Source organism: Amphiura filiformis, chromosome 2, assembly GCF_039555335.1.
Source record: "Amphiura filiformis chromosome 2, Afil_fr2py, whole genome shotgun sequence".
NCBI lineage: Eukaryota > Metazoa > Echinodermata > Ophiuroidea > Amphilepidida > Amphiuridae > Amphiura > Amphiura filiformis.
Genome location: NC_092629.1, coordinates 82211662 through 82236594, shown reverse-complemented (window position 1 = coordinate 82236594; position 24933 = coordinate 82211662). Strand labels below are relative to the sequence as shown.

At 36.8% G+C, this 24933-nt stretch overlaps 1 protein-coding gene across 1 annotated transcript; it reads right to left on the bottom strand.

Annotated features, from left to right (window-relative positions):
* Positions 1–2608: 2608 nt before the first annotated feature.
* LOC140146701 (uncharacterized) lies at positions 2609–13269 on the bottom strand. Its single transcript, XM_072168574.1, has 4 exons — positions 13215–13269; positions 9123–9212; positions 8121–8199; positions 2609–4068 (listed from the first exon to the last, which is right to left on the bottom strand). The coding sequence occupies exons 2-4, from the start codon at positions 9129–9131 to the stop codon at positions 3380–3382; spliced, it is 777 nt and encodes a 258-aa protein (XP_072024675.1). The 5' UTR covers positions 9132–9212; positions 13215–13269; the 3' UTR covers positions 2609–3379.
* Positions 13270–24933: the final 11664 nt, after the last annotated feature.

Sequence of the window (24933 nt, the reverse complement as noted above, 5' to 3'; positions counted from 1 at the left end):
GGAAAATGCCCCCCCGTCAGAACTCTTCCCCCCCCCCCCACCCCTGTTCGTTAGTTTGATACTTTACTCCATTACTCGTGCAACATCATCGAACGGCTCGCGTTTAGTCCAGTATTCAATTATTTATGTAGGCCCTACTGTGCTATAATTATGAGCCCCCGGTTAAAATTTACCCTCCACAACCCCCCCCCACCACACACACACACACACACACACCCACCCCACCCCCATTCTCCTCCCGGCTTTTACATCACATTTTTGATTCCCAATTTGTAAACCTACTAGCGAGCAAGATATTTTACATTGAACGTTTCTGTACTGTTTTCCTATACTAGGAATCGGATAGTCACGTTTGCACAGTATTCTTTGAGGACCTAACAGCAAGCACATCCGAGACAACAAACTGCAATCTGAATACAAGGAATGTACTTCTCAAATCAAATAATTTTGATTTTTTTTTTTTTGAAATTCGCGATATGAAAATTTTATGGCAAATTATTAAAAAATGTAATGCAAATACAGTTTGTAACAAGTCTATACTTTAAATTTATTCTTTCATGAACTTTGTACCTTACGATTCTTAAGATAAAAATATACAATGGTTTATAATACATCTATATTTATAAAACAAAGTGCACATACTTCTACTCGTGCTATTTTCATTTTTGTGAATTATGAAAATTAGGTAAATGCGCATATCTTAAGATATTTACCAGTTATTGAAAACAATCAATTCATTTTTAATTAAATAGTTGAAATATTTAGATATGAGTAAAAAAAAAAGAAATACCAAAATGGTTCACACGACTTTTTTTTTACACTAACATGGTAACCATGGTAACTTAGTAACTAAATATCTAAAAAAAAGAAAAAAGTAACTTACCCCCTTAAATAATGGCCATTATTCAAAAATTTGCTATTGTAATACAAATCTGTAAAATGCGTTGGAAGCAGAATTTATTTCTGCGCATTTTGACACCTCATTTGATACCATAGCCCATAAAACACTTTAATTTTAATTGTGAGGTCATGATTTGAAAGTTGCACTTACAACAATTCAAAAACACTCAGATATCATTACACAGATTTCCTTCCATTATACTGAATACAAATCAATAGAATTTACTGCAACTTTCAAATCTTGGGTTACATTGATTTAAATGTACAATATTTAGACAATCGCTACAAATGAGGTGTCAAAATGTGCAGAAATATATTTTGCTTCCGACGCATTTTACAGATTTGTAATACAATCGCCCATTTTTAAATAATGACCATTATTTAAGGGGGTTAGTTACTTTTTTTTAGATGTTTATAATCAAATAACGTGTTTTAATTTTAACATGTTTTTCATCTTCTGTAATTACACATTTTTTTTCTTTGGTTTTATATAAGCTATGTTTAAAAAAACCCAATTCATTCCTATCTTCATTAACACTTTTGGGCTAAGTTTTACAATAAGGTGAATGCGCTACCCATGAGCTGCGCTTAATGTGAGTAGGGCCTACTATGCATCATTAAATCACACATCTATATGTGACTGGACACTACGAATGAGCCGTAAACTCGGCAAATTGTATTCTGAGTTACAGTGTAAAATGTGCGTGAATGTCGTATTCTTAGGTATCTCAATTCGGTGCGACAAGTATCTCATCAAACACTGTTTAAACTAATCAATAATCCTATTGCTGAAGATTATAATAAGCTTCTACCTATTTCTATAGAATCCTTAAATAGTTCTTGTCTTTGTTTGCTTTGGCTAAATCCTGTTCAAGTGGTGGATAACAATTGTAATTTGTCTAGGTATGTATAACCAACAATTAACAATGAGAGGACATTCCTGAACCTCGTTGACAACATGTGATACGCATTTACTAACCTGTAAACTTGTTAGCAGTAGGCCTACTTATGTTTTACCTACTATGATTTACCTGTATTTTTACGTAGCCTATTTCAATAAGCAGTCAATTTACTGGTGTGCCCACTGCTAATACCTGATGCAAATGGGTAGGCAAAAAATTGGGGGCTATTTGAACCAATCATTCTATCAGATTATGTTTCTAAAGTAATATGATTATGACTATCCAGGTAATATAAAAACCGGGAATGATAATAACATAACGGTCTGAATAGGACAATGGTCCCCGGGAAGTGGTCCAACTGGTAGTATTTGTCGCCTCATTTGTTGCGATACGATCTTGATGAAAAAAGTTACAGGCATTTCACTTGATTGGTAAAACGTAGGATTTCAAAAGTTGCAAAAGTCCCTACATGCTTTATTGTGCCGCTTTTGTGCGAGCCATTTTCATTCAAATTTAAACCATTATGTTTTGTCGGAATTTTATTAAACGATGAAAAGCAGTCCAGCCTTGAACCCAATAGAGAACCTATGGGACACTCTGAAGAAGATGGCTAACAAGTCCACCAAGTCATACACAATCCTATAGAGGGTCTGTGCCCCATCCTTTTGAGAATGCGGATTAGCATTGAGCAAGAAGAAAATAATAAGACACCTCGTTAGAAGCATCAGCCATGCGACGCCACATAAAAGCAGCTGTGATTAACAGTGCAGTGATGGAGGACACAGTAAGTATTGGAGGACACAGTAAGTATTGAAGGACACATTGAAATAAACTGCATTTGATATGACTGAGAGTAAAGAATGAATCCATGAACACAATAGCATGAGATTGAAATTAACCGGTTTAATAAAAGTTCTCACTGACACTGTAAATTGGCCAGAACACATGGAACGCGTTCATTAAAGTAATGGTTTTTAACATATGACACGTGTTCAACTTATTTAGAGAACACTGGTGTGAACACCTGAGACGTGCTCATAAGATACAGCTGAATACATGACACATGTGTAATAAGTGTTCTAAATATTTCAGAACATCAGTGTTCAACCTACAAGAACACCAGTGTTCAAATGAAACAAAGAAAGACATAAGGAAATTTTGAACACGTGTCAAGTGTTCAAATGGTGTTACATAAGTTTTGAAAATGTTGTCTTATTTTTCAAAATCAAATATTAATGTAACAATGTTTCCTTTTTGTGATAGTGCTAGGTAAGAGAGACACTATTTAAGGCAAATTTTAGTATGGATATGCAGATATCTTTTCATAACTAATCTCGGAAACAGAGACAGAACACTAGTGTCAAGTGTTCTATGACTTTTACAGTGTAGCCTGTTTAATGGCTTTACCCTTTTGTATATAGAGAGGCTAATGCAACTTTTGAAATCCGACCCTTTACCATAAACCATTGAGATGATTGTAACTTTTCGGCAATACACTTTTGGTTTTTAGATCATCACGACTTATATGATTTTTTTTAGCAGTGTATTTTCATGGAAAATTTCATGAGACCATACTTTTACAGATATTTTTCGTTATAAAAGACTTGAGGCGCAACTTTTTGACTGACCCACAAACCAAAAAGAATTGCAAAAGCCACAATAACTTTACATAGCCTTTCATGTTGCAAGATTTTCTTGATTATTTTGGGTACTTGATCACTCTCTTTTATACCATACCGTATATAATTAGCAAAGGACTCGCAGTTGTTAGTAAACAAATTATATTGTCCTATCAACGCTTGGTCTCTTTCTACACATCCAATTCTTCTTCTTATCTCATTTTCGGACAGCACTGTGACATTTCTTGATTGGTCTTTTTTGTTGTTTACTCTGATCTTCCTGTCGCATTCCGTAATATTATCCACTATAATTGTCGCATTCCCTTTTACAACCGAAGTTGCCGCACTAGCTGCACCCGAGCCCGCACCGATGAACGATAGGCACCGAAGTAAAAGAGAGAAAAATACCATAACAATAAAGCTCGCTAGTCCAGATGCAGCACCGCCAATACGGACCGTAAAATGGATCATCTTAGGGTTAGAACCAACCTCTTTTACCACTGCCCAATGGTAGTAATGAGGGCGGTGATTGCTCCCCTTTGCAAAACCTTTAACCTCCAATCTGTCTCCAATCTTGAGTATGATTTTCCCTCTTCTGACATCATTACAAAGATCTGCACCACTATCATACCAGTTAGACACATATGCTGGAAACGAAATTGACAAATGTTATGAGTATGCCTATATTTTTATGTTTTCCCAGAGAACTATAGAATTTTAAAGTACCTGTAGCATGTATGTACATTCGACAGTATGGCAAACATTTTGGGAAAGTATTCCATTATAGGGTACAGCCACTTACCATGACTATAGCATAGTTTCGACAATGCATAATGGGAAGCTATGGCATAATTTCAACATTGCATTATGTGAAGGCATTCCACTACAGGGTACAGCCAGTGGGAAGGCATTCCACTTAATACACAGCCACTCACCATATAGCATAGTTTCAACAATTCATTATGGGAAACTATATCATAATTTTAACATTGCATTATGTTAGTGCTTTTTATATCACATTAACATCAACGGAGTTGATGTTCTTTGTTTACCGCGTACCTGTACAAGCCAGTCGTGAATGGCCCATTGTCCCCCCCCCCTCCCCAGTCACAAAGGACATGCAGACATATACTACTGTCTTGAACAGGTGCATGTGAAACAAAGAACACCAACGCAGTAGCCAGAGCGTCTCGAAACTACCAACTTGCGACTTTACGCTCATTTCGTAGTAGCAGGTCACATAGTCTCATTCAACGAGAGCCTAGATACAATACACTACATTACCCAAGATTTAATTAATTTGGATGTAATACCAGCGTCGGACACTAGTAGCCAGGATTTATTCAGAAGGGGAAAGTGGGGCAAGGCAACTTTCCATGGGGCAAACGTTCACAAAAATCGGCTAAAAAGATACCATTAAAGGAGTATTTCGTGATCCTAGCATCCTCTTTTTATGGCATTTTTCAGTACATATCCACGAAAAAAGCATATTCCCAAAATTTCAGTTGATTCCGATTTTGCGTTTGCGAGCTATGCATGATTATGTGTATTACACTGCTCCATAGACAATGCGTTGTAATTTCGTTCTGGTGCACCAGAACGAAATTCAAATTTCACGATATCTTTGCAAAACGAATTAATCTGCAAGAAATATTTTGTACATAAACATTATGTAGCCAGAGGTTTCCAGTGATATAAAAATCTCAACTTTTTTTGCGAAAAGTGGGGGATGAGGCTGTGGATCACGAAATGCCCCTTTAAGCAGCGAAGTGCATAAAAAAGTAGAAAAGACAACTCAGAACATGTTTGTTTTTATTTGGCAGCCTGCCTGGGATGTTTCAATTCTTGAACACCGTAAAACCTTCCCAGAATGTATGGCTGAAAATAATTCTTCTTCCAACGCTTCTTTAATTAACCCTAACCGAACCAAGTCTCACTAAAGCTCACTATGTGACCATACACCACGAATGAGCCGTAAAGTCCCCCTCTGGTCATTTTTACTTTTTACATATTTGCAAAGAGCATGTTTCAAAGATTAAAATGACATGTCAATGAACTTCACATCACAATCAGAAGCGAAGTTATGGCTTATCATAGGTTGTCATGAATCAAAACGCGAAACCGAGAAAAACGCGTTCAAAGTTATCTGTTTTGTAATTTTGTTCATCAGACGAGCCTCGGAAAATGTAGATTATTTCATATTTCCGCTTATTTCTTTAAAATAAACTTTGTAGGTGCTTAGAAGAAAGCTTCAACATTTCAAAGCTGCAAAAATCTCAATTTCGCCAAAATACGACCTTTGCACGTACTTTCACCTCTAGCTCGAAATGAGGTACTATCTTGATGCTAACAATACAAGTTTGGTTAATTTGAAATAATTCCAATCCAAATGATATGCTGCCGGATTATGTTATCTAAAGGTCTCTAATTCAAATGTTTCACCACTTCCTTTCCTGTTGATCAACCTCAATTGCAAAATAAAACTAATATAGGCAAATTTAAATAAATGCAAAATACATAGATATCCATAAGGGACAAGGTTGTAACATGTAGTATCTCTAAAAGACGTCCACAACAATATATCAAAAGGAGAAAAAAGGAAATAGTGCCAAAATGCTAATTTGCATAAAACAAAAATGGCCGATTATGCAGGACTCAAATTTCAAAATTGCTCGATTTTGGGTAAAACCCATACCAATGTATTCTTCTCATTATTAGGATTCAGAAAAAGTATAGTTTGACCAATCTACAATGTACAGTTGTTGAGTTAGAGGCATAAAGGTCAAATGCAAATTTTGGTCTCCACCATTGTCCATGAAGGTAAAAATATCAAAAATGCTCCCATTTTGATTAAAGTGGTCTCAAATTGTTCCGCTTAGAACAACATTTTTAACAAAGATAGTTTGTCATATCTCAGGTGTTTTGTTACCTGAGTAACATCACAAAATAGGTCAAGGTTAACATGATTCAATTGTACGAGTGGATTCATACGTAGTGGTAGATAAAATGATTAAAGAGTTTAACTTCAACACTACACTATTTTTCGCTCACCTGGAACGTTTTCACTAGTTCGACTAGCGTCTTCAGCAGATGGTGATGCTGTGATGATATCTTGTCTACAATCGGGATATCTCTCACTGATCCTTGAGCCTGAGCAAGTGAGCTGGATTGTTTGAGCTTTTGTCTAGACACTTCTTATTGTGTGTTCCGGGAGACCTTCTACCTTCAACGATATGGATGTGCGATGGGCAGTTCGTGTAGTCCTCTTTCTGCAGACGCGTACATGGAATACTTTGAGAGTCAGGCATTAACTTCAGCCACCCACCACCGCGTGTTTGGAAACGATATGTGGATGACACCTTCGTGGTCATAAAAACTGCTCATATCGAAGATTTCACCGATCATATTAATAACATTGATCCCAACATCAAGTTTACGCGTGAGGAAGAAGAAGACGGCAAACTTCCCTTCCTAGACACTCTGGTCTGTCGTCAACAGGACGGAACTCTGAAAGTCAAAGTGTACCGAAAACCGACACACACAGAGTAGTACCTGAACTTCTCCTCTCACCACCCACTTGAACACAAACTCAGTGTGGTAAGAACGCTACTCCATCGCGCAGAAACGGTTGTCACAGACCCGGCAGATAAAGAGGAGGAGATCGCACATGTGAAAAACGCTCTTAAAAACTGTGGCTACAAAGACTGAACTTTTTTCCGCGGCCAGCCCAAAGAGAAAGACAGTGCTTCTCAGAACCCGGATTCGGAGACGGCCAATAAAGGTTTTGTCACCTTGCCTTACATAGAAGGCCTTTCTGAGAAGCTACGCCGAGCGTTTAGGACCGCAGGAGTATCTACCAGCTTCAAAATCTCAAAATACGCTTAGGAGTGCTTTAGTAGCCCCTAAAGACAAGACAAAACCCATTAAACAGTCTGGAATTGTGTACGAGATCACTTGCGCTGATTGTGATGCTAGTTATATAGGCGAATCGGCCAGGAAGCTCGAGAAAAGGATCAGTGAACATAAATCCACCGCTGGCAGTTCCAAATCAGCTGTCAGGGAGCACGTCGTAAGATCGAAAGGACACCAGATTGACTGGGAAAATGTAAAAGTTCTTGAACGGGAGCAAAAGGAATATTCCCGTAGAGTTCTGGAAGCAATACACATAAGGACTCAGAAACCAAGACTGAATCGTGACAAAGGTCTAGAAATAGACCCCATCTGGGATAACTTGCTGATGCCCAGGGGGGCGGCGCTACATCGTAACATCCTATGACGTCATCCTGTCAATCATATGACGTCATCAGTGAGAGATATCCCGATTGTAGACAAGATATCATCACAACATCACCATCTACTGAAGACGCTAGTCGAACTAGTGAAAACGTGCAGGTGAGCGAAAAATAGTGTAGTGTTGAAGTTAAACTCTTTAATCATGATTCAATTGGCTTTGACTTTTTGCCCTGTTACACAGGTAACGAAACACCTGAGATATGGCAAACTATTCTTTAGTTTAAGTGTTTTTCCAAGTGGAACAATTTAATTATCACCCGTTTCTTTGTAACCACTAAACAAAATCGAACGCAATTTGCACTATTAATAATAATAATAATAATAATAATAATAATAATAATAATAATAATAATAATAATAATAACACTACTAATAATAATTTCCTAATTTGTTGCCATATACCCACCTGGTGGTCGATCCTTTTTCAAGAACAGATAAAGTGTTGTAATCCCGACTGCAAGTGCATATCCACCAGCCAAAAGTTCCTAGAAGTATAAAAGAGAATTAAAAAAATGTGATGCAACGTGAGTTAATGAGAACGATGTCGGAAATGTAAAATGTTTAGGTTTTGGTATATCATATGGGTAATTCCATGAATTAGGTACCAGTAAAAGTTGATATCTCCCTTACATATCGATATGGAACATTTTGCACCAATAATTTAACAATGAAGATCTTTATACAAGCAGTTATTGTTCGAAGCACAACATGCATTGGTAACTCTCTAAATAAGAGAAAAGACACAATGAACTAAATGCGTTTTGACTTTCAGCCACAAAAAACCGCGATGGTTTCACATGTAAAATGTACTGGTCTCCAGAGGTCGATTCCCATGCACACGGATACATTTTTAGATGTTGTGTAGGTGTGGAGCCTCAAAGTGGAAATTTAAAATGAGAATTCTTCCAAAGCGATGAGAATTGGACAAAATTATGAGAATTGAAAATTTTCTCATTTCTATGAAACTGTCTCATCCAAATGAATGAGAAATATACTAATTTACGTGTCCACAACCTGTCACAAGTCAGTGGGACATGGCCCTAGTGGCATTGGACCAAGTGGGAACTGGACCAAGTGGCATTGGACCAAAAGGGATTGGACAAAGTGGGACTGAACCAAATGGGATTGGACCAAGTGGGAATAAACCAAGTGTCTTGTATTGGTGGTCCAGTTGCTCGAAAATTCAATGGTCACCAATATATTCAATTTAGCGTTTACTTGCTTGTTTGTTTGTCTGTCAGGAAAACATCACTTTGAAAAATTGAGTCGCTTCATAAGGTAGGTAGAGCCATTTGAATAGAGGCCATTTTGTACACAAAGTATAGGGAAATTTATTACTATTGTGCACCTAAAAGAGGAAGCATTGAGTAGCAATGCCGACTACAAGAATAAAGTAGACAATACTTACCAAAAACATAATCTTCGTTTGTTATCCAAAATATTAGTAGAAAAGTATGTAGGCTATTAGTACCGGCCAAACGGCTTCTCCCTGATGTTCCTATACAAAAATGTAGAATAAACTTTAAAAGTCATAACATTTTAGGAACAGAGGTTAAGAAACCTGGCTTATAATCCATTCAGGGATATGATCCATTGGCGTAGAATGTGTATGACGTCAAAAGGCCCTATCTAGTAGGCATGGGGGCACTATAATAGCTCCGGAACCGGGACTCAGTTCATTGAGCAACCGATTTATTTTGAAGTCCGGTTTGTGAACTGGTTTAAATGCTGCAGAAGTTTGCATTCATGGTCACTGTCACGTCGTTGTCAACAAGGACCACCGCCATAGGGTATGCGGAGTGAGTGTGTTAGGAACCCTGAGTTTTTGGCGGGCAATTTTGACATTTTTTTCTATTTCTTACAAACAATCAGATCTGAGATTAACTTTCCTTTACTAAATAACATGCTAAATGTGCACACACACAAAATTGACTCTCGACAATCAAATCTGGTTTTGTTTTCTTTTTGTTTTCTTTTGTTTTGTTTTTTGTTTTGTTTTGTTGTTTTGTTTTTTGGGTGTTTTTTTCGTCTGGTTCGAGGTGGAGCAATTTTTTGGGGGTCTGAGGTAGAGCAGTATTATTTTATTGCTCAGATGAGCATTTTTGAAGAGCATTTCGATGAGCATTTTGCCATCAGTGAAAGCTTGCTTGATGACTTGCAACTGCACAATTCATTGTGATTCAAAAATAATCGAAGCTATATTTGACAAAAGGGACATTGCAGATCATATCAATCATCCCTCTCAACAAAAAGAAGAGCAGGCTGGATGCAGGAAACTATAGACCTGTTAGCATTCTCCCAGTTGTTTCCAAAATTTTAGAAGTCTTTTTTCAATTGAACAAATTCCTGGTTGAAAATAAACTCCTTTATGAATTCCAATCTGGCTTCAGAGGATCATACTCAACTGACACTTGCCTCATTCATCTTCAAGATAACATACTGAAATGGTTTTATTAGATATCCAGAAGGCATTTGACAGTGTTGACCATAAAATCCTGTTTCACAAACTGCCATGGGTTTTTTAAAAGTCCACAGCCTGGTTTGAGTATTATGTTTTTGATCGTAAACAAATTGTTCAAATTGATGGGGTTGAGTCTGATCCTCTTGCCATAAAATGCGGAATTCTCCAAGGTAGTATATTAGGTCCTCTTTTATTCCTCTATTATGTTAATGACATGTCCACTTCTAATAATTGCATTATGTAGCAGTATGTTGATGATAGTGCTTTGATATGTTCCGACAAAGATTCGGAGAGAGTCAGTCATGCTCTTCGTGATAATTTGGCTGCAATAAATGGATTTTAGAAAATAATCTCTCTCTAAACACAGGATGAAACTGAACTGATTCTCCTTGGATCTAAGTGCAAGGTCAATAATGTTTCTAATTTTTCAATTATCCTTAGCAATGGTCAAATAATTAAGTCTAAGCATACTGTTGTTTATCTTGGTCTAGAACTTAATCAATTTCTTGATGGTGAGGAAATTGTAACCAAAATTGTGAAACAACTTAACTTGTGAAACAAGTTTCGTCTACAGACAAGCAATTTTTTTTAATCAAAAAGTGAAGAAAATGGTGTTCTCAGCTCTTGTTTTATGCCTGTTTGACTATTCTATTTTTTTCCTGGTATTGCGCCATTTCTAAATATCATTCGATCAGATTAACAAAGCTGACTTTCAGAATGTAGGCATTTCAAATATCAGGACAAGGGCTGAGCAACTCCGTTTGAACCATAATTTTAATAATTTTCATGTTTACCCAAGCAAATTATCTAATCTTGATCGTTATAACACTAGGGGTAGCAATTTTAACTTTCAGGTTCCAAAAATTAAAAAGATTCTAATTCTGCACATTATGACACCACATTGAATCCAATGTGACCTCAAGAAGTAAAGTTACAAGCAATTGAATAGACAATGTCCAGTTTTAAAAGTGACAAACTGGCCTATACAAGGCGCAAAAAGATTCCAACAAGCGCAACAAAGAGACAACACAGTTTCTTCAATGAAGCGTTATTTAAAGCAGTTTTTTCCAGTTTTTACTTCTCTCTACTTTTCATTACTGTCATTTTATTTGTTAGTTCTTTTGTTTCAGTTTTCTTTTGTTCCTTTTGTTTTAAATTAAAGCCAAACGAATAAATTAGCCATTCACCACTCTCAAACCAGATTTGTGGTCTGTGGAGTTTTGAATAGGCCAGTTTGTCACTTTTAAAACTGGACCTTCGTCTAATCAAATGCTTGTAACTTTACTTCTTGAAGTCACATTGGATTCAATGTGGTGTCATAATGTGCAGGATTAGACAGTGCCTCTATTAAAAAAAATTTACCCCAATATTGTTCAGTTTGGAAATTGTGATTATTGTTCCGAGTGTAAGGATACTTTATTGGCGCAGTATATTTATTGACTGTATGATGATATGCTGAATAAATTCAAATCTAATCAAATGACGAGGCAACTTTCAAAATATTACCCAGCCCCCCCTTTGATATCGAATAGTGCATCCCTAATAAAATTATGTAAAGTCGCATCTCACATTCCCTCATTTTCAAGTTATGGTTTCTCTTTTGTTCAGAAACCAAAAATCAAGGGATTAAAAAGTGCAGATGAACTGGTCTGTAATCATAACACTATTGAGCTGGGAGGACACAGAGTATATAACCAAAGTATATAATGGCCTATTGTGCTAAGCATAATTATTATCGATATCTATCACCGCGGACGGTATGCTCTTCAGAGAAGTCTGTTGTAGGTGGCATACTTTCATATCACCGTATAATTATAAATTCATATAGCTTTCTATTATATCGATCCTATGCATGCGATATGCATATAAATAGAGAAGAGTAAGTACAATTAATAGTGTATTCGCCGTAGAAGTAAAATAATAATCGGATTAACTACCATAGCAATAGATGAATACAAGTTTTGAATAGATCGCCCGGCACTACAAGCAGGTTGCACTCTAACTAAGTCTTGTGTGAGTGATCAGCATAATATGCATAATTCTATAGAATTACGATCCATGTCTTTATCCCTGTTCTTTGACATCCGTGGTTTAATACATAGGTAACCGCTTGAATGTTGTAGTTCAGGGCGATATATTCAAAATTATATTCATCCATTGCTATGGTAATTATTCCGATTAATTACGTCACTTCTACGACGAATATATCACTCATGTGTCTATTCTCAGGGTATTATTTTGTTTTATCGGTGGAAATATTTCGATGGTCTATATTTTTTCACACTGAAATAAGCCTAAGCTATTTCCAAAACTGGAAATGTAGATTGACTTATTCGACTTCTCTGCTAGTGAATATTGCACTGCGAAATTTAAAAACTTCATTTATTTTTTGGTTCCATAACAAAGGGTATAGACAAAGATATCGATAATGACGTCACTCTGGAGCTTATGCAGGATAATAGGCAACCACGTGACCAAAACCAACCTAAAACTCAATAATTATTTGAAATGATCGATTTAGTGCATACGTGCACTCTATTGCAATAGCCTATTATCAACACGAAAACTGTGGAATCTAAAAATAACACTACGGGATTGTTACTGAATTAGAGAATGTTTCGGAGTACTAGACACTGTCTATTTTTGTCACTGATCCTCAATTTAGCTTTTAAATTGTTATACATGTATGATGTAGCTAATGTCCTTTCGAAGTGTCGATACGCCATACGGCACGATCAGTGATGAAAACATTTTAACAATGTGAAAACATTTTAACAATATGCAGCCCGACTACAAATACATACAATGTATATTCACATGTTAGTCCATTTGTGAATATATCAATATAGATAAAATACTAGCAATTAAGGATAAGAGTTGATTTCAAGACAATTTCATTACAGCCGCATCGTTCAAATAGGCCCTATAGTAGGAAATGCAACGGATTTAATTACAACATAGCCGGGCATATAGCCCGAGATATACCCGGGATATACGCTACAACATAAAATCCAGACAAAGAAATGAATGAATTCTTACCCTACAAGTAAGACACAAACAACAAGTTCACGAGAATGGCCACCATGCATACAGTACATGCACATTCACGTTTAATTACTCACACTCTGAATTCACGTTAATGATATTTCGCAATAGGGAAATTCCCCGAGCAATACAGTGTGTGCAGAAAGAACGGTTATTTGATGTGATCATTTATGTATGTTTCTAACAAATTGAGGGCGCTATTTGCAATATGTTACTACTTTTTATGTTTTTATATAATCATAGGCGTAGATCCTGGTAGACTGCGCTGCATTCCTTTTTTTTTTTAACAATTCATACGTTTCATGCATGAAACCATTTAAAATCTATGACGAAACACATCACATCTCCAGTGACTGCCCTGCCCAGAGAAAAAAGGACTGCGGTAGTTGGATATGACCTGTGTGACCCACCATATCTTAACACATAGACTCAACCTCTTTCATCTCGAATCTGAGATGAATGTTAATGAAGTAAAAATCAATGTGGGTGGTAAATCTTAACCAATAGCAGATAGGCAAGCATACATGTTTATGCATTAGCCCAACCCACTGTGTTCACTGAACCCAACCCACGTGGGGTAGCTCTATCTGTGTCATTCAGATTTCCTTTGACAGCTTAACCATCGCGTATACGTGCGCAACGTCAAGCGTATACATTGGACCTTGTGCAAATAATACGCGCTGGACGGCTATTCAAACGGCTTAATTTGTAAAAACCACAGGATATGTGCATAAACAGCCAAGACTGCATTTTTAATGAGGTAACATCATACCCACTATAGAGTGCATAGTTCATTGTATATTCGAAATACAGTAGACCAGTTTTCTCATGGATATCTGAGCTGTTGAATCAGAACAGGAATGATGAGTTTTCAGGTCAGAGAGATTAATTTAGGGAATGATAAATTAAACTGGTCTACTACAGTAGACTAAGATCCTGGGGGTTTGGGGATAAATCCCTTCAATATTTTGCCAGAGGGATAGTCCATACAGCCCCCCCCCCCTACGTGTTGACGCCTGTATGTGGGTTTCTGACCAAAATAACCTCATATTTGGCCATCTTAGCCCCCGAAGCCCAATTTTTTCCACTTTTGCACAATATTTCATCAGTTTAGCTTCAAAATGACAACATTTTTCGCATTTGTACCATAAACTTATTCTGTCGCCAAAAGGTGCCGAATTCACTATATTTTAAGAATTTTTTTCCAACCCATCCCACCAATGTCAAAAAGAAATCTACGCCACTGTTATATATACATTATACAAGTGTCTGTCCCTTGTAAAGATTATAAAGATGTAAATAAGATTTAAGATAAATAGCGCCATCAGTGTTCAACTTTGTTTAAAAAATGAATACGGTTCTACATACCATCAAACATCCGTGATATACGAGTATACCGACGAAAATTATAGTGTTTTTGTTGTTGTTGTTGTTGGTATGTTGTTGTTTTTATTTTTAGGAGTTGCTGTTGTTGTTTGTTTTTGTTTGTTTTGTTTTTTGGTTTGTTTTGTTTTTAGTATTTTAAGTCCAAACAAGAGGAGTAGCCAAGTGTCAATCGGCAAAGTGGTGTGACATTTGACCTGAATTGGCATAAAGTAGCAAATTTTGAAATTTGTAATAGACCACTGATAGACTGATTCGTTCTTGAAATACGCGTATAGGCCTGTATGGTTATTTGAAAGAAGGTTCCTATCTCTCATGACATAATTTTTAAATGTAAACAAAGTTAAATGGTATAGGTTACTCATGGCCCATCACATTGTGAATTACATATTCCGCCATTAGGCCAATCAAATTAAGAAAAATAAGGGGTTAACTCACCACTAATTGTAACCGAATCCATTTAATCACCATTCATTTCCAAAATACCATATCAATTCCCATAATTCAAAATGGCCGCTTATGCAGGGGGGATTTCAAAGTTGGTCAAATCTTGTTATTAACCAATGTATTGCTCTCAGCATTCAGCATAAAGATTTAGAAAAGTATAGTTTGACCAGTCTCCGACATATAGTTCTTGAGTTATAGGCAAACAGGTCAAGGGTCAAACTATGGGGCCCACAGTCGTTTACAATTAAAATATGCTGCAATTTTAGTCTTAACTGGTCTCAAATTGCACCTTTGGCAAAAATAAATCAAAATAATATGATAAAAGTTGCATTGTTTTCGATGTTTTGTTACATAAAAACATCACAAAATAGGTCAAGGTCAACATGAATGGAAATTGATCTTCTTAGCCATGTTTCCAAGGTAACAAACCACCTGAGATATTGCAAACTATTCTTTTATTAAATACTTTTGCAAGCGGAACAATATGACACCATTTTTTTTAAATTCTAAATCGGTGAATTTTTCATTTTTTGTCCCCTGTAGATTGCAAATATCGGAGATAGGTCAAACTATACTTTTTGTAAGAATCCTTATGACGAGAGAAATACATCAGTATGTTTTTTGATTAAATTTGAAATTTCACCCCTGCATAAGAGTCCATATTGACTTTATGCAAATTAGGCACTGTTCCACTACATGTATTTGAATTTTTTGGACTTTTGATATGTCTTTGTATTAGCTTTTGGAATTGGAAGATGGACGCATGCGAAATGGATTCTGTTGCAATAAATAGTGGTGGATGATTTTCTTTTTAATTTAACTAGCATACATAGGGAAATTCTCCGAGCAGTACACTGTACCGTCGGAAGTGTAGTGGATTTGAACAGGATTGAATAATTTTTCAACAACTCTTCCTATACCTTTGTACAGGAGGCAACCGTTGTTAAACCGTGATGAACCCACACTTTTACTGTAGCGTATACGCGAACGCGAGCGAGACTACGCGTTACGCGAGAGCGCGTAAAATTCGTCATGCCTGGAACCTTTGTGCGTATGCCAGCTTACAAGTTGAATTCAGTATTTTTCAGGTAGCGGCTAAACATTGCCGTTTTATTCTGTAGTTTTATTGCTGATATCAAAAGAGAAATCATCGAAGTTTTTGTAAGGCTGAGTGGCAATGATGAACTGATATTCCTCGTAAAATAATCGTGAATTATACGATATTTAGCTTCTTTTCGTTGTTGAAAGGGATTCAATCATATTTCACCGTTGTTCATCACCGTTTAACAACTCGCGTCCGGCGCGTCTGCGTGGTTTACTTCGCTCGGGCAGCTAAAGCTGCCCTCGCGAAGTAAACCACGCAGACGACGCGGCCGCATCGTTGTTAAACGGAGATGAACAACGGTGAAACATGATTGAATCCCTAAATTAATAACACAGCTTTCGTTACACCTTTTGATTTGGTGAATTGACAACTTCATTCTTGAAATATAAGACTTTTTATATTAGAACTGCTGTGGGAGTGTGGGTCAAGTACCATGAATGACAACCACTCACCACTGGCTTCTGAATTCGATGACCTCTGCATGAACTTTGACCTCAACTATTATGAACAATGTATTACTCTCAATCACTGGGGTTTTCACTAATTAATATAAAGTGGGTAATTTGACCCGTGACCTCTTCTTGACCTTTGACCCCAACAACCCCTTCTGACCTAGATAACGTTCGCCTTCGTCCACTTCAAATAACGTAATACTTTTAAACCACTGTCTCTTCTGAACAATTTTACAAGATAATTTGGACAATGATCCCAGATAACCTGTTGCAACCAATATAAGCAATGTAAACTGCTCAAATAAAGAAAGTCCGCAGTCATATAACCCGTTCTACACCAAATTCTGGCCTTGTTATGACAATTTGATTGGTAAGGTCGTGTGCAGAATCCTGTTAGCTGCAATTTGATACCAAATTTGTTACCAAAAACTCTAAATTCACAGAGATTGATACCAGTTTATGAAATTTGGTGCATTTTCAAAAGTTGCAAATTAAAAACGGACCCCGCGAACCTGTAGAGGTGAAGGCAGAGCGCAACCATTGACATAGCCCGAAACAACCGCTAGGTCATATCGATCGCATCGTGCCCTAGTATTCATCAGTAAAGCACTGCAGTAATCCATGCGTTTTAAATCAACAATTGAATAAAGCGCGCACTTGGGATAGTACACAGGGGCCCATCGTGGGCAAGGAAGCTTGACCATATTGCCACGCTAAGCAATTTCGACCGCGTGCTTCGTTTTGATTTGCAACTTTTGAAAATGCACCAAATGCCATAAACTGGTATCAATCTTTGTCACTTTTGAGTGTTTAGTAGCAAATGTGGTATCAAATTTGAGCTAACAAGATTATGCACACGACCGTATCGATCAAATTGTCATAACAAGATCAAGTTTTGGTGCAGGACGGGTTACATTACTGCGGACTTTCTTTATTTGAGCAGTTTATTACCAATATAAGCAATGTATTACATACACAGACGCTGACATTTATTCAGAACAATGTCTGTGTTGTTGGCTTAAATTCCTGCTACCTTTCCTGCTACTCTTTCATAATTAAAGGCCCATTCAGTGATTTGCTCATCCGGACGATCGTAAAAATAATCAAACTTCAGATTTTGGTATCTTTGTCATTGTCATAGATGTACTAACATAGCCTGCGAACGCCATGTATCTAAGACAAAATAAGGCATTTTAATTTATATACTGACAGTATCTAAATTAGCTACATGTATTTCAATGGGTTTCAACTTCGTTAATACTGCTGTTTTGTTTGATTGACCCTATACTCTTAGGGCCACTTTTAAATTCCAATTTTTGGGTATAATTCTGGTATACCCTGCGCATCCTGTGTTTTAGATTTAGGGTTAGGGTTATGTTAGGGTAAGATTATAATTACGGGCTATTCCAGAATTATTCCACCAGTACTGCCGATCTATTGTGTTAGTCTCTGTTTGTAGAATTCGTTGCTTTACATCTTCCACATTGCGACATTCTACATGTTTCCGCAGTTTTCCTTCTTATATTCTTATTTTAATTTTCATGTATGTAAACATGTATTAGAGTCACGCAGTAGCCGTGACCAGCAAGTTTAAAAAAAAAAAGACTGTTAAAGAAGACTAATAAGATGCTCCCGCGAGACTATATTTACACCTAACATTAAAACACTTGACTTCTATTGTTCTATGATATTTTTCGCTGGGTACAAAGTGTATCTAAAACCATGTTTAATGTTATTTAGAGTCCCAAATGTAATATCTTGACAACTCATTAATTCAAAAAGGGACACCAATCCTACAGTCAACCATTGTTTAATAATAAACAAACACTTTTGCTTCATTTCACCCGGTATTTCGTAGCGAAAATTAGTGGAAAATATTGCTGATCCAGAATTTTTGGACAAGGCTACAGCACTAGCGGGCAATCACCTACACACTACTTTTTCAGATTTACTTCCAATTATACCCTAGCATTTTCTGAGATACCCTACATAAAAATTCTGAGCCCTATTCGCCAAAAAATCAAGTTTTTCACAATTCTTTTGTTCTTTCCGGACGATGCACCCATTCATATAATAAATAATGTACTTCGACACAGCAATTCGGAGTCCCGTAGCTCAATGGTTTCGGCGTTCGACTCCGGATCCGGGGATCCGAGTTCGAAACCCGACGACCAATTGTTTTTTTTTTCAATATTGTATTAAACAATAATTTTATTGTCATTAATCAAGGATAACACAATTTTAATCATCCAGTGCTATTGTGATATTATTTTTTTTTATCAAAGCAAGATGTTTGATTCTCAGGATTATTATTTATTATATTAAGGGCCTATTTAAAAAAAAACCTTTAGTGCAGCCGCTAGCAGAACAAATAATAAAAGAAATCTCTTTATTACATTCTTTATTTATTTAAATCTGAACAACACAACAATCTGAATAACACAAGAAACTAGATCAGGTTACTTTTTCTCATTTAAATAAAGTTCTGTCCTACCACGGGGCGATTCGCATGATAATAGGACAATAAAACATGTAATATGTATGAATGGTTGTTGATTCGATCTAGAGACCTGTCCCTCTGTCATCTTCAGCTATCGTAGAACTGTATTCCTACATGACTGTCCGTTTCAATTGTTATACCGTTCCGGTTGGTTTGTTGCATACACTCTTTTGGTGTGAAAAACTGTTCCACTAATATGGAAGGCCAGCAGGGACAAAAACGTATCCAAAAAGAGACAACCAAATATGGAAGTCCATTAAAGTCATACGTAAAGACAAATTAGCAAAGCGGCAAAAATACACAAAGGCCTATTGAAAGGAGGGACTGTCCCCACCACAGACACACAGAACAACTTGGCACAGCCTATAGGAATGTGCAACAAGATTTTCCACAGGGCTGCAAAGAACCACAAGCCGCGAAATTTTGATAGCCAACAAGCTTAAGCTATTTAATTAACCCTCGATAGAGAACAGGGCTTGAAGAATGAGGGAAATTAAAACCACAAACCGCGAAAGACCGCCAACAACCGCCGCTCAATAGGGCTGTCAAACAAGATTGCCCCACATGGTTACAAAGAACCACAAACCGCGAATTTTGGATATCCACCTGAATTGCCACGCGGGGCTACACAGAAGTATGGTTATCCAACAAGCTTAAGCTATAAATTACCCCCAGAGACTGCAGGGCTTGAAGAATGAGGGAAATTAAAACCACAAATCGCGAAAGACCGCCAACAACCGCCGCTCAATAGGGATGTCAAACTATATTGCCCCGCAGGGCTACAAAAAACAACAAACCGCAAAAAATATGGATATCCAACCAGTTTAAAAGACAAATTAGCCACCGATAGAGGCCAGGGCCTGAACAAGTAGAGAAATTAAAACCACCGCGAAAGAACGCCAAAAACCGCCTCTCACTAGGGATATCCAACTAGATTGGCCCGCAGGGCTACAAAGAACCACAAATCGCGAAATTTGTATATCCAACAAATTAAATCCACAAACTGCGAAACACAACCAACAACCGCCGCTCAATAGAGACATCCAGCTATAGTGCCCCGCAGGGCTTCAAAAACCACACACTGTGAAGTATAGTTATCCAACAAGCTTAAACTATAAATTAACCCCCGATAGAGGGTAGGGCATAAAGAATGAGGGAAATCAAAACCACAAACCGCGAAAGGCCGCCAACAACCGCCGCTTAATAGGGAAATCCAACTAGATCTATAAATCTAAATAACTATCAACTGCGAAATTTGGATATCCAACTAGATTGCCCTGCAGGGCTGCAAAGAACCACACACCGCGAAGTATAGTTATCCAACAAGCTTAAACTATAAATTAACCCCCGATTGAGGGTAGGGCATGAAGAATGAGGGAAATTAAAACTACAAACCCGAAAGACCGCCAACAACCGCCGCTTAATAGGAAATCCAACTAGATTGCCCGCAATACAAAGAACTATCAACCGCGAAATTTGGATATCCAACTAGATTGCCCCGCATGGCTACAAAGAACCACACACCGCGAAGTATAGTTATCCAACGAGCTTAAACTATAAATTAACCCCCGATAGAGGGTAGGGCATGAAGAATGAGGGAAATTAAAACTACAAACCGCGAAAGACCGCCAACAACCGCCGCTTAATAGGGAAATCCAACTAGATTGCTCCGCAGGGCTACAAAGAACTATCAACCGCGAAATTTGGATATCCAACTAGATTGCCCCGCAGGGCTACAAAAACCACAATCATTAAAACATAATTATCTTGCTAAGTCGTGGCACTTAGATGCTTCCGTAGTATAAGCCTTGCTACATAGTTTCAATTTGAAGTAAATCGGACTGACTTTGTGTCTCGCTGGCATCGTCAACATTGGGTATGTGTTGTTCATATTTACATTTTCTTAGTTGCCTTGAATAATTAAAGTATATTAAAATGTATATGTATCCCTATCAACATTACAGTCACGCGGTAGCAGTGACCAGCAAGTTTTCAAAATAAACGGCTGATAAAGTTTATTAAATTATTTACTGTCATAAATCAAGGATAACATAATTTCAAACATCTATTTTTCGTTTTATTCGTTTTATGGAGTACTTCGTAACCCGATGACTTTCCAAGATTAGAGCTGCTTGGCTACATTCATAAAAAAGAAAGAAAATCCACCAAAAAACGTTGACAACGTAAAGAAAGCAGCAAGTTTAAAAAGCCCCCACCTCGGCTCACTTTTTGAAACTTGGTCCCATTTTGAATATCAACAGCAAATCGGTGTTTTTAACGTTTAAACAATAGCATCATTCATTACGTTTGGGTTTTGGAAAGAACCTTCTGTTAAATCATGCATGACTCAATTACAAATCTCTAAATCCCTTTCTTCTTATCTATTGATATTTTGAATAGTGTTTATCCTTCCCTAATAGATTATGATACTAAATGAACAATCAGCTTGGACAGTTCGCACTAGGCCCTACATCTCATAGGACAATAAAGCTAGCGCCCTGATCGATTCATCTTGCATATCAATATGCTTCATTTACATTACATTACAGAGATCGGACACTAATCCCAACCATAACAAACCATGTAAACAATGATCACCTATATGATATTACAGGTGATATTACAGGTCTATATATTACAGGATTAGATTAGTAAACTATGATCTATTTGCAAGTATTATTTTGATTGAGCAGGAAAGATGTGATACTATTTTTTATAGTAGTCTAGTTGCCGGCGTCAGGTATACATAGAATGGTTTTTTTATGATGATGACATGGACGTACTGATCATTATGCATGATGCAAACTCATAGGTGTTGTGCGTTTGGCAATTTGGGAGGGGGTGGGGGTTCAAAATGACCGCATAGGATTATAAAATCAAAATTTCGAATTGCTCAAATACCTCTTTCAAATATATCAAATTATTTACATAAATAAACAAAAATAAATAAATAAATAAATAAATAAATAAATAAATAAATAAACGAAATAAATTGAACAAATTTTAGCGTAGCATTAAAATCATAAATATAACCATTGCTGGTAGGAGGACTCGAACCAACGATATTGATATCAGCAGTCTGATGCTCTACCATTGAGCTATGACAGCATCTAGTGATGAGGGTCGAGTTTTTAGCTTATACAGTGTTTGCCTGTGATAATGCCGCCTCGTGAAAGAAATAAATTTAAAATCTCAATTTTTAATTTAAATTTATTTGATAATTTTCTAACCTATATTTTCTTTAGAGCAGGGACAAATATTTCCCCTTTTATCCAATTTGACCGCTATATAAGAATCTACTTCTTTTATTACTGATTTAATTCCGCGATTTGTTCCATTAAGCAATATCAAAGATTAATGTCACACATCTCACAACAGATATTTAGTTGGCTTAGTGGTCTTGCACAGTGCTGTTTAACCGGGAGGTACCGAGATCGATTCCCACCTCTGCCTGCATTTTTTTTAAAGACTGGGAAATAATAACCTGACATTCGCCGCTGACATTCGTACTGCAGAAGCCGAGTTATAACTTGTTAAACTTTGCTCCTTCCGTAAAAGGGTACATTATTTTGGCACTACATTATTTCTTTCTTTTTTTCACATTGCTGGTATTAAATATCAAATGGTCATAATCGGCGGTCACTTCAAATCATCCCCAACTGAACGAGGTTCAGGAATGTCCTCTCATTGTTAAGTGTTGGTTAACCTACCACTTGAGAATGAAGGACTATGAATAGGTGCAACAGGATTACCTACGGGATTATCTCAAGGATACAATTCTGTTCTCCGTCCTTTTCTTACATCTTCTCTGATATGTGCTAGTGTCAATGGTTATTGTTAAAAGGCAAGAAGGTGTGTAATTGCAATATTTCCTCTGAATAGGAAAGACTCTCTACATCGAGTTATGTATGCTGGTGGTTCGCAATACTGTTATTTAACAGAAGGTATCTTCCAAATCCAAATCGAAATGATTGCCATTAACATGTCTACTTGTTATTCGTTTAATTCAATCATTGGTCATGAACTTAATAATTATTATAAAACAAAACATATATGATATTGGCCAAGAACAACATAATAACCTTTCTGATCGTTCCAGAATGCTAACAACTTAATATCGCATCGGCACATTAAAGATACATAACACTTCTGGAAATGTTTTAAGTTGATAATTATGACAAAGATTAAATCAGTATCTTTTACAAATGGGACCAAGTTTCAAAAAGTGAGCCGAGGTGGGGCTTTTTAAACTTGCTGCTTTCTTTACGTTGTCAACGTTTTTTGGTGGATATACTAGTACAATCAGGTCTTCCAGGGAGACCAGTATATTTGTATTGATTTCCTGAATAAATAACGAATGAATAAATAAAAAAAAACTCTCAAAGTAAAGTACAGTATCTGTATAATAATTTTCAAAGCACATGCTGCATTTTCACATGGGAGGCCGAAAAGGCAGCATCTATGTGTAATTGAATATATGAATACAAAAGCCACCCAAGTCCATACTTTGGCCAAATTGAGTTAAGCATGGGAAAGTGTTGCTATACATAGGCCTGTCATATCTTTGAAAGAACAACTCAAATTTATCCTCTGTGTCTATTGAGCATGTGAAAAATAGCATGTATGAAAGAATCATCCCAAGTCCATGATTTGAGTCTTGTAACACATTGATTGAAATCCAGTATGTATAAAAGTCCACTTGTAACATCTTCATTGCTGGAGAGTGAAAAAAAAAAAAAAAAAATGGGTTTAATCAAGGAAAGTGTGTGGTTTATATTACATGGCAGAATGCTTATCAACATTATACATAACTGTGTGCTTTATTTTGTATTATCTTACTAGTGGTAATATCATTCCAACATTATTGTCTTTGTATATGATTCAAAAAACCACCCAAGTCCAGAATTTAAAATGAACCCCACGAAGTCCCTGAAATGCTAATCGTCATACCTAATACAGTTTAACCCACCCATTTGCACGTACAACTTACCATATTGACCAGGTAAATCTAACTGAAGGAATTAAAATGATACACAGGTTTTTTTCTCAAAATCACTTCCCATGGACTTGGGTGGGTTTTGGATTCATGTATTGAATTATCAAAGCAGTTACTGCATTTTTACGTGGTTGAACAGATGTATTCATTTATCGCGTATTCAAATTGTACCATATATGTTATATAACTAAAGACTTCACATGACGCAGCCGTCTTCTGTGTTTGAGTGTGACCAAAAACCCACTCGTCAGAACAAAAGGGAGAAATTTTGCTGCAGTCGATTGCATGTTGTTACGAGCCGTACTGACTCAAGGCCAAAATCACCTCTTACCCAAATTCACACGAATGCACAACACAAATACACTGTTTTTCAATAAGCTAACAAAATCTAAGTCTTTAATTGAAAGTAAAGATATGATTGGTACAATATATGACAAATGCATATACAAAAAATAATCACACAATCACAATAATATTTTAACTACTCAGTACTTAACCATCAGTCTTCTTGTAGGTGATCATAGAGTTCTTGTAATGTTCTGGACGGCTGATGTAAATCACTTGTCCTGCGAAAATCAGCGAAGTCCTTTGTACACTTGCATATCCTTGCGTATAAAATCCTCACACGAAAATGTGCTGCTTTCTCCAAACATTTATCTCCTTTTTTCTCCAAATTTAACTCCTTGTGCTACTTTCTCCAAACTTAACTCCTTGTGCTGCTTTCTCCAAAACTGGTGCTATTTCCACCTTTCACACAATATCTCCAGGTAGCAGGACTGCGATGCTGTTGTCCCCACTTATATTGACAGTTGTGTTGGATCAAAAAACCA

Excerpts from the sequence above, each read along its gene's own strand:
- LOC140146701 (XM_072168574.1), bottom strand. Across the intron at positions 4,069-8,120 it reads GAAAAAGGATCGACCACCAG|CATATGTGTCTAACTGGTAT; the intron begins GTGGGTATATGG and ends TTTCGTTTCCAG.